The sequence below is a fragment of the Muntiacus reevesi genome, chromosome 3 (genome assembly GCF_963930625.1).
Source record: "Muntiacus reevesi chromosome 3, mMunRee1.1, whole genome shotgun sequence".
NCBI lineage: Eukaryota > Metazoa > Chordata > Mammalia > Artiodactyla > Cervidae > Muntiacus > Muntiacus reevesi.
The window spans coordinates 102,385,274-102,400,099 of record NC_089251.1 but is presented as its reverse complement, the minus strand read 5'-3'; the positions used below and the strand labels follow the sequence as shown (position 1 = coordinate 102,400,099).

Here is a 14,826-nt window from a genome sequence, read left to right as displayed (position 1 = left end):
AAGTTATAGTTTTCATAACCTGCAGATTATGTTTTTTCAAAACTCTGAAAACATTTTTACACCTCAAAGAATGAAGCAGGAAGTAAAACACTGACCAGTTTAAACTGGTTTTGATTCTTTGAATAGGCTATTTATTAATCAAACCTTGGAGAAGGAAACGGCAATCCACTCCAGTAATCTTGCTTGGAAAATCCCATGGACGGAGGAGCCTGGTAGGCTACAGTCCATGGGATCGCAAAGAGTCGGACACGACTGAGCGACTTCACTTAATCAAACCTTGAGGGTTTATAGAGACAGTACTGCGCATGTGCAAGACGGGAACCCGTGTTTCCAGGATGACCACCGAACCAAGAATCTTCAGTCTAGGGAACCCAAACAATAGAAGTGGTTGCCATCGGACCCCTTAGCCAGGTGAAGTAAGAAGTCCTTCAGTAAGAAAAATCCGACTTCGGTCTGCCGTAGTACCTTGTTAACCATATATGGACTGCTTTGAAAACTAGCCAATCAGCTTGTGCCAAGTTTGAATTTTCCCTAACTCCTTCAATTTTGCCCCAAACCGCGGCGCGGAGAGACAGGTTTCAGCCCAGTTTCCTGTCTCCTTGCTGGTCGACCTCGCAACAAAGCTATTTCTTTTCTCGAAAGCTGATGCCATAGTATTTGCTTCTATGCGCCCCAGGCAGTGAGCCCTTCCTCCACAACAATTTTTGGCGATCGCAAACGGACTAAGGCCGTGTGGTCGTCTGGCTGAGGCTCTGTAGCCCCGGGCTGGGTGTAGGTCCTCGCCACCGACCCTGAGTGGATACCTAGACGCGATTTGTCTAGAGGCTCGGCTGTCGGGTTGCTGCTTCCAGCCGCAGAGGCGCTCCAGGCTCCTCCGCGCTCCTTTCACTTTTGGGGAAAGAAACAGCTCCTGGATCTTTCGGGTGAGTAACCTCGTAAAAACGCGCTTGTGCCCAAATTGTCTATTAACAGCATCAGGATTATGGGTTAGCGTCCCACTCTAAGGGAGACTGTATAAAAGGTTACAGCTCCTGCGGAGAACGGAGATTCAGTTCGCGATCTTGGAATGAAGATCCCAGGAGCCGGCCAAAAAAATGAAAACGCTTACAGCCGCTGAGGTACTCAAAAGTTCGGATTAGAGTCCCAGGCCCTTGACTTTCTTTGCAGGGTCTGATTGTTTCATTTGTTAGGAATTGGCTAGTACGGTTAAGTTGGATGGTCACAGAAAAACTTTATTGAATCTGTATTCTGCCATTTTGCTGTGGTCATCCTGAAGGAAAAAACCCTTCTAAAATGGGGAATGGTAACAGCGTACCTGACAACACTCCCTTGAAAAGTGTTCTTCAAGATTGGTCAAGGGTTAGCTCTAAGCCGATGAAAAAGAAGAAAATGCTTTACCTGTGTAACACTGTCTGGCCCAAATATCAGCTGGAGTCAGGGGAAAAATGGCCCCAGAATGGGTCTTTGAACTATAATACTATTTTACAATTAGACTCGTTTTGTAAGAGACAGAAAAAATGGGAAGAAATCCAGTATTTACAATCATTTATGACTTTATGTAAGAGGAGAAATTGGTATAAGGAAATTAATGAGAACACGATCACGATGGGTCAGAGGGAAGACTCTCAGAAAAAGTCTCTTTTACCTGAGTCAAAGTCAAATAACGTCTAGACCCTTCATCGCCACCTGTTGCAGTAGCCCTACGGTCTGCCCCTCCCTCAGCGCCTCCCTCGGCAGCCCCTCCCTCAGCCCCTCCCTCGGCAGCCCGTCCCTCAGCGCCTCCCTCCGTAGCCCGTCCCTCAGAGCCTCCCTCAGTAGCCCGTCCCTCAGCGCCTCCCTCGGCAGCCCGTCCCTCAGCGCCTCCCTCCGTAGCCCGTCCCTCAGCGCCTCCCTCCGTAGCCCGTCCCTCAGCCCCTCCCTCGGCAGCCCGTCCCTCAGCGCCTCCCTCCGTAGCCCGTCCCTCAGCGCCTCCCTCCGTAGCCCGTCCCTCAGCCCCTCCCTCGGCAGCCGGTCCCTCAGCGCCTCCCTCGGCAGCCCCTCCCTCAGCCCCTCCCTCGGCAGCCCGTCCCTCAGCGCCTCCCTCCGTAGCCCGTCCCTCAAGAGCCTCCCTCAGTAGCCCGTCCCTCAGCGCCTCCCTCGGCAGCCCGTCCCTCAGCGCCTCCCTCCGTAGCCCGTCCCTCAGCCCCTCCCTCGGCAGCCCGTCCCTCAGCGCCTCCCTCCGTAGCCCGTCCCTCAGAGCCTCCCTCAGTAGCCCGTCCCTCAGCGCCTCCCTCGGCAGCCCGTCCCTCAGCGCCTCCCTCCGTAGCCCGTCCCTCAGAGCCTCCCTCAGTAGCCCGTCCCTCAGCGCCTCCCTCGGCAGCCCGTCCCTCAGCGCCTCCCTCGGCAGCCCCTCCCTCGGCAGCCCCTCCCTCGCCACCTCTTGCGCTAACCTCTGCATCCACACCTCTGGTGGTTCCCTCGACTTATGAAGCGGGCCTTCCTGCAGGCAGTGCCAAGGCGTCTCCCAGTCTTCCTCGGGCTGCTGGTCCGGCTTTGTACTCGCCCTTAGCAGATGATCACGAAGGCACGGACTCCCTTCTCTGTCCCCTTCAGGGTACTCAGTTTGGCCCAGGGAACACTCTGCCTCAGGCAAAGCCATTTCTGTTAAGGCAGGCCCCAGCTGGCTTAGATGACCAAGGCCAATCCAGAGCATGTGGAGTGATGCATCACGGTTTATCAGTAATAGATTTATTTAATTATAAAGCTAAAATGCCATCTTATCAGGATGATCCCAGGAAGATGGAGCGTCTCTTTACAGGCATTTTTGCAGTTTCTCATCCTAACTGGGTTGCCATACAGGTCCTCATGAATACCCTCCTCAGTCCAGAGGAACGCAGCATGGTATTAGAGAAGGCCCGACAGGAAGCTGAAAGGCTCCGTGAGATACACCCAGGGGGGAATGAAAGAATCTGACAAGCACCATGGACTTCCCCGGCTTGTGTAAGAAAATCTTCCGCTTACAACTTAAGGATAGAGACACGTGAACGGAACGTCTGTGGGTTTCCCAATAACTGCACAAACAAGCCTGCGGTTTTCCGGAACCAACTGACGTCAAGCACCTGTACTCACAGACAAGATAACCCCATATGATACACAATATGTTACTCATTCACTGTACTGGACACAGATAAGATAACCCCATATGGTACACATTATGTTACTCATTCACTGTACTGGATGTGCTAACAATGTAGCTTCTGCCTATAAAAGTCAGCTTACACTGCTATACGGGGCGACTCTGCCTCTGAGGAGACTAGGGTCGCCCGGCTTGCGCAACCGACAATAAAGGCCTCTTGCACATTGCATCTGCTGGACTGGTTTATTGAATCGCGGGAGCTCCTCTCCGGAGCGGAGACCTGACGTTTGGGTCTTACATTTGGGGGCTCGTCTGGGATTGAGGAGACCCCGGATTCAATACCAGACCTCAGCAGGAGGTAAGTCCGGCCGGCAGCGAGTTTGTGTTGTCCGTTTGTGCTTTGTGTTTTGGTACCCGTACGGGCTCAGTAGAAATTCGTGAAGCGGACCGACAGGTCATAGGCCTTCTGAATTTCGACCCTGGAGGATGCTCCGGGGGCATTCTGGGTGGCTGGGGACGAGCAGGCCGTCCTCATCCCCGGGGGTCAACGACTTCGGTCTCCACCCCTGTCCGATTCTTTGGTAGAACTTTGGCGCTGATACTGTGCCGCGCGGCTCCTGGTCTGCATTGTGTGTGTCTGTACTGTCAGTGTGTTGGTGTACTTTTGTATCCCCCTTCCCTCTGGCATGGGACCAAAACTAACTACCCCCCTAAGTTTGACTCTAGAACACTGGAAGGACGTCAAAGGACGAGCCAGTAACCTGTCAGTCGAAGTCAGGAGGAAAAAGTGGCAAACCCTTTGCGGCTCCGAATGGCCAACCTTCAATGTGGGATGGCCTCAGGAGGGCAGTTTTAACATTGATTGTATTTTGCAGATTAAAGAACGGGTGTTCGACACAGGACCTCATGGACACCCTGACCAAGTACCCTACATAATTACCTGGGAGAGTCTGGCCCGGGACCTGCCATCCTGGGTGGTACCCTTCATGGCAGAGAGGCCGAAGATTCCTGGTGCTACACCCATGGCTCCACTGGCCCAGTCCTCTCTTTACCCCATTTTAGGAAAAGAAAATCCAGCCGCCAAATCGAAACCAGTCATCCCGCCGGAAGATCCAGTTCTAATTGATCTCCTGTCTGAAGACCCCCCTCCCTATCAGCCCCCTCCAGTGCCAGGTTCTCTGGCCAGGCCGCCCTCATCCGCCTCCCCTGAGGCCCGCTCCCCTGACACCACCGGCCCAGCGGCGACCAGCGGGGAGACTAATACTTCATCCCCCGTCGCCTCCCGGTTGCGCCTATGGAGAGACCAGGGAGAGGGAGAATCGGGAGGATGGAGGTCCCAGTTATTTCCCTTGAGGACTGTGGGGGGGCCAGGAAACCAAGTCCAATACTGGCCATTCTCGGCCTCTGACTTATATAACTGGAAGACTCATAACCCACCCTTCTCTAAAGATCCAACAGCCCTGACGGGGCTAATTGAGTCCATCTTACTAACCCATCAGCCCACCTGGGACGATTGTCAGCAACTTTTGCAGGCTCTGCTGACGGTAGAAGAGAGACAGAGAGTTGTCCTGGAAGCAAGAAACAACGTGCCTGGGCCCAATGGGGCCCCTACTCTCCTTCCAAATGAAATTGATGCAGCCTTCCCCCTGACGCGTCCGGACTGGGACTACAACACCCCTGCTGGTAGGGAGCAGCTCCGTCTCTATCGCCAGGTTCTCCTTGCAGGTCTCAAGGGTGCCGGGAGGCGCCCCACCAATTTGGCCCAGGTAAGAGCAGTAACACAGGGACCGGAGGAGACCCCGGCAGCTTTCCTTGAAAGGCTCATGGAGGCATACCATATGTATACCCCTTTCGATCCTAGTAGCCCCGAGCATAGGGGAAATGTCTCTATGGCCTTCATAGGACAGTCGGCGCCGGACATTAGAAATAAATTACAAAGGTTAGAAGGACTTCAAGATTATACTTTGCAGGATCTAATGAGAGAAGCAGAAAAGATTTACAATAAGAGAGAAACTCCAGAAGAAAGAGCAGAGAGGCTTAGGAAGGTGCAAGAAGAGAGAGAGGACAGATTGAGAAAAGAACAAGAAGAAAAAGAAGAGAAACGAGAAAAAAGGCGTAGCAGAGAGTTGAGCAGAATTTTGGCCACCATAGTTCCGCCTAGGTCAGAGTCAGGAAGGAGAGATAGGTTGGGAGGCAATAGGCGACCGAGAGTAGACCGTGACCAATGTGCCTACTGTAAAGACAGAGGCCACTGGATGAAAGACTGCCCAAAGAAACCATGGGATCCACGAAGAGAATCCTCCAAGGTCTTGTCCTTGGACGAGGATTGGGACAGTCAGGGCCAGGAGCCCCCCCCAAGCCCCGGGTAACATTAAAAATAGGGGGGCAGCCAGTAACCTTTATGGTGGACACAGGCGCTCAGCACTCTGTGCTAACCCAGACCAACGGACCCATGAGCACCAGGACCACGTGGGTACAAGGAGCTACTGGAGGGAAGATGTGCCGATGGACTACCGAACGGAAGGTGCACCTGGCCTCCGGTAAGGTGACTCATTCCTTCCTCCATGTTCCGGACTGTCCGTTCCCCTTGCTGGGGAGGGACCTTCTCTCTAAAGTCGGAGCCCAAATTCAGTTTCATGAAAAGGGGGCCTCCATTACAGGACCCGGAGGAGCTCCCCTTCAAATCCTGACCATAAAGTTAGAAGATGAATACAAATTATTAGAGTCCAAAACCTTGCCAGTGGGTCCCACCCAAGACTGGATACAGAGCCTGGGCAGAGACTGCAGGAATGGGGCTAGCGACGAGACAGCTGCCCATTGTCGTTGACCTAAAATCCTCGGCTACCCCCATTTCGGTTAAACAGTACCCCATGTCTGAGGAGGCTTACAAGGGAATCAGACCCCATATACAACGGCTCCTCAAGCTGGGCGTCCTTGAGCCCTGCAGATCAGCCTGGAACACTCCCCTACTCCCTGTCAAGAAGCAAGGTACGGGAGATTACTGGCCAGTGCAGGACTTGAAAGAAATAAACAAGCGGGTAGAAGACATCCACCCAACAGTGCCGAACCCATACAATCTGCTTAGCACCCTACCACCTTCCCATACCTGGTACACGGTATTAGATTTAAAAGATGCCTTCTTTTGCCTGAGGCTAAGTCCACAAAGCCGACCCCTGTTCGCTTTTGAATGGAGAGATCCAGAAGCTGGCCTGTCGGGGCAGCTGACACGGACTAGACTGCCGCAAGTATTTAAAAATAGCCCCACCCTGTTTGATGAAGCCCTACATCAAGACCTGGCTGCCTTTCGGACACAGCATCCCGCCCTGGTGCTTTTGCAGTATATAGATGACCTGCTGCTAGCAGCCCCCACGGAACTGGATTGCAACAAAGGTACGGGAGCCCTATTAGAGACTCTGGGGGAACTGGGGTACCACGCCTCGGCAAAGAAAGCCCAAATTTGCCAAACTAAAGTGAATTATCTGGGGTACCAACTAGAAAATGGACAGCGATGACTGACAGAAGCCCGGAAACAAACGGTATCACAAATACCACCTCCAACAAATCCCCGCCAGATGAGAGAGTTTCTAGGCACTGCGGGATTCTATAGGCTTTGGATTCCTGGGTTCGCAGAAATGGCAGCACCTCTTTACCCCCTAACCAAACAAAACACCCCCTTCCTTTGGGGAAAGGCCCAACAAGAAGCGTTTGAAAACATCAAAAAGGCCCTCTTGAGTGCCCCAGCCCTAGGGCTCCCAGACATATCCAAGCCCTTTGAGCTCTTCGTAGATGAAAAACAAGGGACTGCTAAGGGGGTACTGACTCAAAAGCTAGGACCGTGGAAGAGGCCCATCGCATACCTCTCCAAAAGACTGGACAATGTTGCGGCAGGCTGGCCACCATGCCTACGGATGGTGGCGGCCATTGCCACACTTATCAAAGACTCTAACAAATTAACCATGGGCCAACCTCTTAAAATAACTGCACCCCATGCTGTAGAGACTATAGTCCGCCAGCCTCCAGACCGCTGGCTCTCAAATGCCCGAATGACTCACTACCAGTCCTTGCTGCTGGATACGGAGCGAGTGCGTTTTGGTCCAGCCACCGCCCTCAATGCTGCTACGCTCCTCCCGGAGCCCCAAGAGGGGACCCCACACGACTGCCAGCAAATCCTGGCAGAAGCACATGGGACCAGGAAAGACCTCACCGACCAACCACTGGCGGACGCAGAGATCACCTGGTTTACGGATAGGAGCAGCTACCTATTAGAGGGCGAGCGGAAAGCCGGGGCTGCAGTAGTTGACGGAACAAACCTCATTTGGGCCAGCGCTCTGCCTCCGGGAACCTCGGCCCAGAGGGCCGAGCTCATCGCCCTCACGCAGGCACTCAGGAAGGCGGAAGGTAAGAAAGCCAACATATACACTGATAGCCGGTATGCCTTCGCCACGGCACATGTACATGGAAAACTATATAGAAGGAGGGGGTTGCTGACCTCAGAAGGCAGAGAAATAAAAAATGAAAGAGAAATATTAGATTTACTACAAGCCTTGTTCTACACTTGACCTTAGCCAAAAGGCCGAGAAGCGATCAAGCCTTGTTCTTACCAAAGAAACTAGGGATAATCCATTGCCCGGGCCACCAAAAGGGAGATACACCCATTGCACGGGGAAATCGACTGGCAGATATAACTGCTAAACAAGCGGCACTAGGCCCCCAAATACTAACCGTCTCACTCGAGTCAGCATCAAAAAATGATGATGATGCGGCACTTGTTTATAGTGAAGCAGACCTAGACTTCCTTCAAGGACTTGGGGCGGACTATGATAAGGCCCATAACAGATGGATATACCAAGGGAAAACAGTGATGCCTCAAAGCACCGCCAAGAGACTTTTGACTCACCTGCATAGACTGACCCACTTGGGAAAAAGAAAAATGGCTGACCTCCTAAATGAAAATAAATTAGACTATTACATCCCTCAGAGAGACTTATTGATACAACAAATTGTAAACGGTTGTGAGGCCTGTGCAAAAGTAAACGCTGGCAGACTAAAACTCCCCTCCGGAGTTCGAGCCAGGGGGCATAGGCCTGGAGTCCACTGGGAAGTAGATTTCACCGAGATTAAACCGGGCCTGTACAATAACAAGTATTTGCTAGTGTTCATAGATGCCTTCTCAGGATGGGTAGAAGCATATCCCACAAAGAAAGAAACAGCTCAAGTTGTGGTCAAAAAGCTCCTCGAAGAAATTTTTCCCCAATTCGGCTTACCTAAGTACTCGGGTCAGATAACGGTCCGGCCTTTGTCTCCCAGGTAAGTCAGCTGGTGGCCAAATCATTGGGGATTGATTGGAAGTTACAGTGTGCCTACAGACCCCAGAGTTCAGGACAGGTAGAAAGAATGAGTAGAACAATTAAAGAGACTTTAACCAAATTAACGCTGGAGACTGGCACTAGAGACTGGGTTCAACTCCTACCACTGGCTCTATATCGAGCCAGAAATACCCCCGGCCCACACGGGCTCACCCCGTTTGAAATCATCTATGGGAGCCCCCCGCCGGCTACATCCTTCTTTGACCCTGATGTCCTAACGACTTCCCCTACCCTGCAGGCCCACCTACAGGCTCTGCAGCTGGTGCAGCAAGAAATTTGGAAGTCCGTATCTGCCGCATACCGTGTGGACAACCCTGTTTCCTGTCCCCACGCCTTCAAGATCCGTGACACAGTGTTGGTGCGGAGACATCAGACCAAGACTTTGGAACCTCGCTGGAAAGGACCCTACACCGTCCTCTTGACCACTCCTACCGCACTAAAGGTAGACGGGATTGCTGCATGGATACACACTTCCCATGTGAAAGCTGCACCTGGCCACTGCTGCGAGGAGATGCCAGAACACGGATGGAAACTCCACCGCACTCAAAATCCTCTAAAGCTAAGACTTTCTCGCTTATAATGATTCTGCTATTTGTCCAGGGCGTCTCGCCCTCGGTTCAGGAGGGCGGGAGCCCCCACCAGGTGTACCGTATCACCTGGAGAGTTTTCAACACAGAAACAGGAGAGACAGCAACTGAAACTACCGGTGTAGCCCCAGTCTCCATGTATTTCCCCAGTCTGACAGTAGATCTGTGTGACATAGTGGGAGAAAGCTGGGATCCCAGCCCCCAAGAGCCCTTCCCTGGATATGGATGCTTACACCCCGGGTGGCGGGTAAAAACCCGAGCACTTGACTTTTATGTATGTCCGGGTCACTCACGAACCCGTTCTGAAGTACAGAGGTGCGGAGGGCCCCCAGAGGGATACTGCAAGGCCTGGGGATGTGAAACAACAGGAGAAGTTTACTGGGTACCCTCCTCTCCAGCCCGGGATTTGATCACGGTCAAGAGAAAGCCGCTTAGTGGCTATACAGGGCCGGGGCCATGGGTTTGTGGGAAGGCGGGACAAAAAAAGGACTGTGGGCCTTGTTATGATATCAAAAAACAGAATCTCACTGGGGCAACCCCCGGGGGCAAGTGTAATCCCCTACTCATTCAGTTTACCAGCAAGGGGAAAACAGCAGATTGGAGTAACCTAAAAACTTGGGGGCTAAGACTATATCGGGCTGGCTATGATCCTTTCACCCTATTCTCCATATCCAGGACCATTGCCCCAGTAGGTGACCTTAGACCGATCGGGCCGAATCTAGTATTATCGGATCAGAAGGCCCCTACTCAGATCGGACCCGATACCGGCAAAGCAGCCGCTGCCCCACCCTCTCCCTATATTACCCACACCCCTCAGACTGCAGTTCCCGAGATGACCGCAGCCCCTACTCTTACTAAACCTCCAGGCTCATGATATCGGTTAATGCGCCTCATAGAAGGAGCTTATAAGGCCCTAAACGCCACCAATCCAGCTGCTACTACTCTGCCTAGCCACAAGCCCCCCCTATTATGAGGGACTAGCCACATTGGGAAACTTCTCCAACACCACCCGGGCCCCAGACCGATGCAACAATCCTGGCCTACACAGGCTCACTCTATCTCAGGTAGGGGGGCAAGGACTCTGTATCGGAAAGGTCCCCGCTGACCACGAGGGGCTATGCAATCAGACTGTTAAGGTAAGCCCGGGAGAATACTATCTGGTCCCCCCCCACAATACCTGGTGGGCATGTAACACCGGGCTCACGCCGTGTGTGTCAGCCGCCGTTATGAACTTAACCCAAGTTTTCTGTGTACTAGCTCAAGTGATGCCTCGTATTCTTTACCATTCTGAAGAAGCCTTGTTAGATACTCTTGAACATAGACGAAGGAAAAAAAGAGAACCGGTTATGACCTTAGCTCTCTTGCTTGGACTTGGGGGAACTGCAGTAGGGATCGGCACCGGGACGGCCGCCTTAATACAAGGGAGCCAGCGGCTAGCCCAGTTACAGCTCGCCGTAGATACGGACCTTCGAGCAATTGAAAACTCTATCTCCCTGCTTGAAAAATCTCTTACCTCCCTGTCAGAGGTGGTACTCCAAAATAGAAGAGGGCTAGATTTGCTATTCTTAAAGGACAAAGGCCTTTGTGCCGCCCTAGGAGAAGAATGCTGCTTCTATGCCGACCATACTGGGGTAGTAAAAGATTCCATGGCGAAGCTAAGAGATAGACTAGACCAGCGGCAAAAAGAGAGACGCACAACAAAACTGGTTTGAGGGGTGGTTCAACAGGTCCCCCTGGATGACTACCCTAGTCTCCACTCTTATAGGACCCCTTTTTATACTCTTGCTTTTGCTTACTTTCGGGCCTTGCATTTTAAATCGCTTGTTACAGTTCATAAAAAATAGGCTATCCGTGGTCCACGCACTAGCGCTCACCCAGCAATATCAAATGTTAAAGCAACAAGAGCCCTGAGTTTTAAGATTAAAACTAATGACACAGAAAGGGGGGGAATGAAAGAATCTGACAAGCACCATGGACTTCCCCGGCTTGTGTAAGAAAATCTTCCGCTTACAACTTAAGGATAGAGGCACGTGAACGGAACGTCTGTGGGTTTCCCAATAACTGCACAAACAAGCCTGCGGTTTTCCGGAACCAACAGGTCAAGCACCTGTACTCACAGACAAGATAACCCCATATGATACACAATATGTTATTCATTCACTGTACTGGACACAGATAAGATAACCCCATATGGTACACATTATGTTACTCATTCACTGTACTGGATGTGCTAACAATGTGGCTTCTGCCTATAAAAGTCAGCTTACACTGCTATACGGGGCGACTCTGCCTCTGAGGAGACTAGGGTCGCCCGGCTTGCGCAACCGACAATAAAGGCCTCTTGCACATTGCATCTGCTGGACTGGTTTATTGAATCGCGGGAGCTCCTCTCCGGAGCGGAGACCTGACGTTTGGGTCTTACAGTGCCCATTTTCCAAAGTTAAAGCAGCCTCCTTTGAAAAGCGATGCAAAGGAAGATATAAAGCCTCTGATAAACACCTTTCTTAAATACCAATTAATTCGACCATGTCAATCCCCATATAACACTCCTATCCATCCAGTACAAAAACTTGAGACTGGAGAGTATCTTTTTGTGCAGAATTTGAGAGCTATCAACCAAATTGTAGAGGATATACATTCAGTGATGCCAAATTCTTATACTTTGCTTACAGGTTTATCTGGAGACTTTTGCTGGTTTACAATTCTGAACTTAAAAGATGCCTTTTATTGTATACCCCTCAGTCCTGAGTCCCAGAAACTGTTTGCATTCGAGTGGGATGATCTAGAGACAAACATAAAGCAGCAGTATTGCTGGACGGTACTTCCACGAGGATTTAAAAATGCCACCACCATCTTTGTGGAGGTCTTTTTGAAGGACTTAAAGGATCTCCAATTAAATGAAGGAATCTTACTCCAGTATGTGGGTAATATACTAATTGCTAGTAAAACTAAGGAAGCTTCAGACCAAAATACAGTCCTCACTTTAAACTTTTTGGCAGACCAGGGATATAAAGTCTCCAAAGAAAAGGCACAAATTTCTCAACCAACTGTAAAGTATCTAGGAGTTGAGTTGTCAAAAGGACAGAGAAATCTGTTGCCAGATAGAAGGGAAGCAATAGCTGGGGTGAACGTACCCACTACCAGAAAGCAACTGAAAAGATTCTTAGGAAAGGCTGAGTTTTATCGTATTTGGATTCCTAACTTTATTAAACTGTACTGCTGAATGCCTTGAGTCATTCCATACCATCAAGGAGAAAATTTCAACAGCCCCAGCCCTTGGTCTCCCGAACAATAGAAAGCCATTTGACCTTTTTGTGCATGAAAGACAGGGCGTGAGTCTTGGAATGCTAACTCAATATTTAGATACTGCCAGAAGGCCAGTACCTTACCTTTCCAAACAATTGGATATTGTTAGTCAAGGTTGGCCAGTTTGCTTCCGGGCTGTGGCTGCAACCTGTGACCTTTTACAACAAGCTGAAAAATTCACTAAAGGCAGTCCTACTACTGTGCACACTCCTCACCGTGTGCAACCTTTACTTGAACAAATGGGCAGATACTTGCGTACTTCAAAGAGGCTAAGAAAATATCAAGCCATACTATTTGACAACCCGAATGTAACATTAAAGGAGGTATCTGCTTTAAACCCAGGCACTCTGCTCCCCAGTGCAATAGAAGAACCTGTTCACGATTGTATACAAATAATTGAAGAATAGTATCCTAGACCTGACCTGACTGATCAGTTTTCAGAAATGGATCTAGAGAGAGATGGTGAACGGGGATTTTATGTTGACTTTTGAGACTTACATGATGAAGAGTAACAAATGAAGAAGGCTGGATATATAAAGAACAGGAACTAGTGCTTAAGCATTTAATGGGAAGAATTATACTCAACTACATCAAGGAACCCATTACAGGAAGCATATAACCTATCATTGGCTATAAAAGTTTATTGTTAGTCCATAAATGCAAAGGACCATTCAAAAGGTAATATAGAACTGCCTGATTTGCACCAGAAACAACCCTAAAACTGGGCCACCTCCAACAGAACCAGGAGATGATTGGCAAATAGGCTTTACTGTTATGCCAAGAGCTATGGGACATTATAGATATTTGCTAGTATTTGTGGACACCTTCACAGAATGAACTGAAGCTTTTCCACGCCAGAGAGAGAGCTTCCTAGGTAAAAAGCCCTTACTGAAAGAAACTAGCCCTCGTTTTGGGTTGCCTCTTTCAATTCAAAGTGACAGCAGAGGCGATTTCATAGCTGGGGTAACTCAAGGGGTCTCCGGGGTCCTTGGGCTACAATAGAAGTTACATGCTTGATGGAGCCCTCAAAGTTTGTCAGGAAGCCAACTTCACTTGAGATGAGGTCGTAACAGTTGCCCTTTTGAAGGTAAGAGTGACCCCTAGAAGCAAGGACCACTTGGGCTCTTATGAACTGTTATACGGGAGACCCTTCCTTAAGACTAAGTATTATTGCTGTCTTGAGAGTGATCACATTGTAAAAGGATTAGATGGTATAAAATGTGTATGATTTCTTGGTGCTGTCTTATTCTCTAGTCGGTTAATGTTTCCCACAGACATTCCTTTGCAATGCAGAAGCCCAGGGAATTGGGTCCTCCTGAAACTGGGAAAAATTACTTCCTTGAAGATCAACTGCAGCCCAAGTGGAATAGACCCCATGAAGTTCTTCTGTTTACACATTCTTCAGTAGAGCTAAAAAGAGTTAAACCTTGGGTATACCACTCATGAGTGAAAACAGTACCCATTTCTAACCAGCAGCTCCCTGTCTCCTTTATAGTTCTCAAGCAGGGCACACTCTTTATGGACAGGAGGAAGTAAGTGTACCAGCCTTCTTAATACTGGTGTGGCCTGGAAACCCATTACTGATTTCTTGACCCCGATTACACTTGTGAACCCTTAACTGACCTTAAGTTACTTTTCAGATAGAAACAGGACAGCTAAGACTCCACCTGGCCGGGAAGAGAAGATGAGGACATCTTCAAAGTAGACAGCTTCTGCCCAGAAGTCTGGGCCAGGCCTATATAAATAAATATTCAATCCCTAAAAATGTTTAAAATAACATGGTTTCAGTTCAGTTCAGTCGCTCAGTCATGTCTGACTCTTTGCGACCCCACAAACCACAGCACGCCAGGCCTCCCTGTCCATCACCAACTGCCGGAGTCTACCCAAACCCATGTCCATTGAGTTGGAATTCCATCCAAGCATCTCATCCTCTAACGTCCCCTTCTCCTCCCGCCTCAATCTTTCCCAGCATCAGGGTCTTTTCCAATGAGTCAGCTCTTCACATCAGGTGGCCAAAGTATTGGAGTTTCAGCTTCAACATCAATCCTTCCAATGAACACCCAGGACTGATCTCCTCTGGGATGGACTGGTTGGATCTCCTTGCAGTCCAAGGGACTCTCAGGTCTCCAAAACCACTGTTCAAAAGCATCAATGCTTCAGCGCTCAGCTTTCTTTATAGTCCCAATTCTCACATCCATACGTGACCACTGGAAAAACCATAGCCTTGACTGTCCGGATCTTTGTTGACAAAGTGATGTCTCTGCTTTTTAATATGCTGTTTAGGTTGGTCATAACTTTCCTTCCAAGGAGTAAGTGTCTTTTAATTTCATGGCTGCAATCACCATCTGCAGTGATTTTGGAGGCCAAAAAAAAAATAAAGTCAGCCACTGTTTCCACTGTTTTCCCATCTATTTGCCATGAAGTGATGGGACCAGATGCCATGATCTCAGTT

The 14,826-nt window shown here is 49.9% G+C and overlaps 1 protein-coding gene across 1 annotated transcript; it reads left to right on the top strand.

Annotated features, from left to right (window-relative positions):
• Positions 1–70: 70 nt before the first annotated feature.
• LOC136164066 (uncharacterized) lies at positions 71–11,419 on the top strand. Its single transcript, XM_065928882.1, has 4 exons — positions 71–82; positions 776–923; positions 4,178–4,881; positions 8,720–11,419. The coding sequence occupies exons 1-4, from the start codon at positions 71–73 to the stop codon at positions 9,059–9,061; spliced, it is 1,206 nt and encodes a 401-aa protein (XP_065784954.1). The 3' UTR covers positions 9,062–11,419.
• Positions 11,420–14,826: the final 3,407 nt, after the last annotated feature.

What these genes read in the sequence shown, in the direction of transcription:
- LOC136164066 (XM_065928882.1), top strand. An exon ending in ACAGCTCCTGGATCTTTCGG is followed by an intron (nt 924 to 4,177) that starts GTGAGTAACCTC and finishes ACCCCATTTTAG; the next exon opens with GAAAAGAAAATCCAGCCGCC. An exon ending in GCCCCACCAATTTGGCCCAG is followed by an intron (nt 4,882 to 8,719) that starts GTAAGAGCAGTA and finishes CCTACCCTGCAG; the next exon opens with GCCCACCTACAGGCTCTGCA.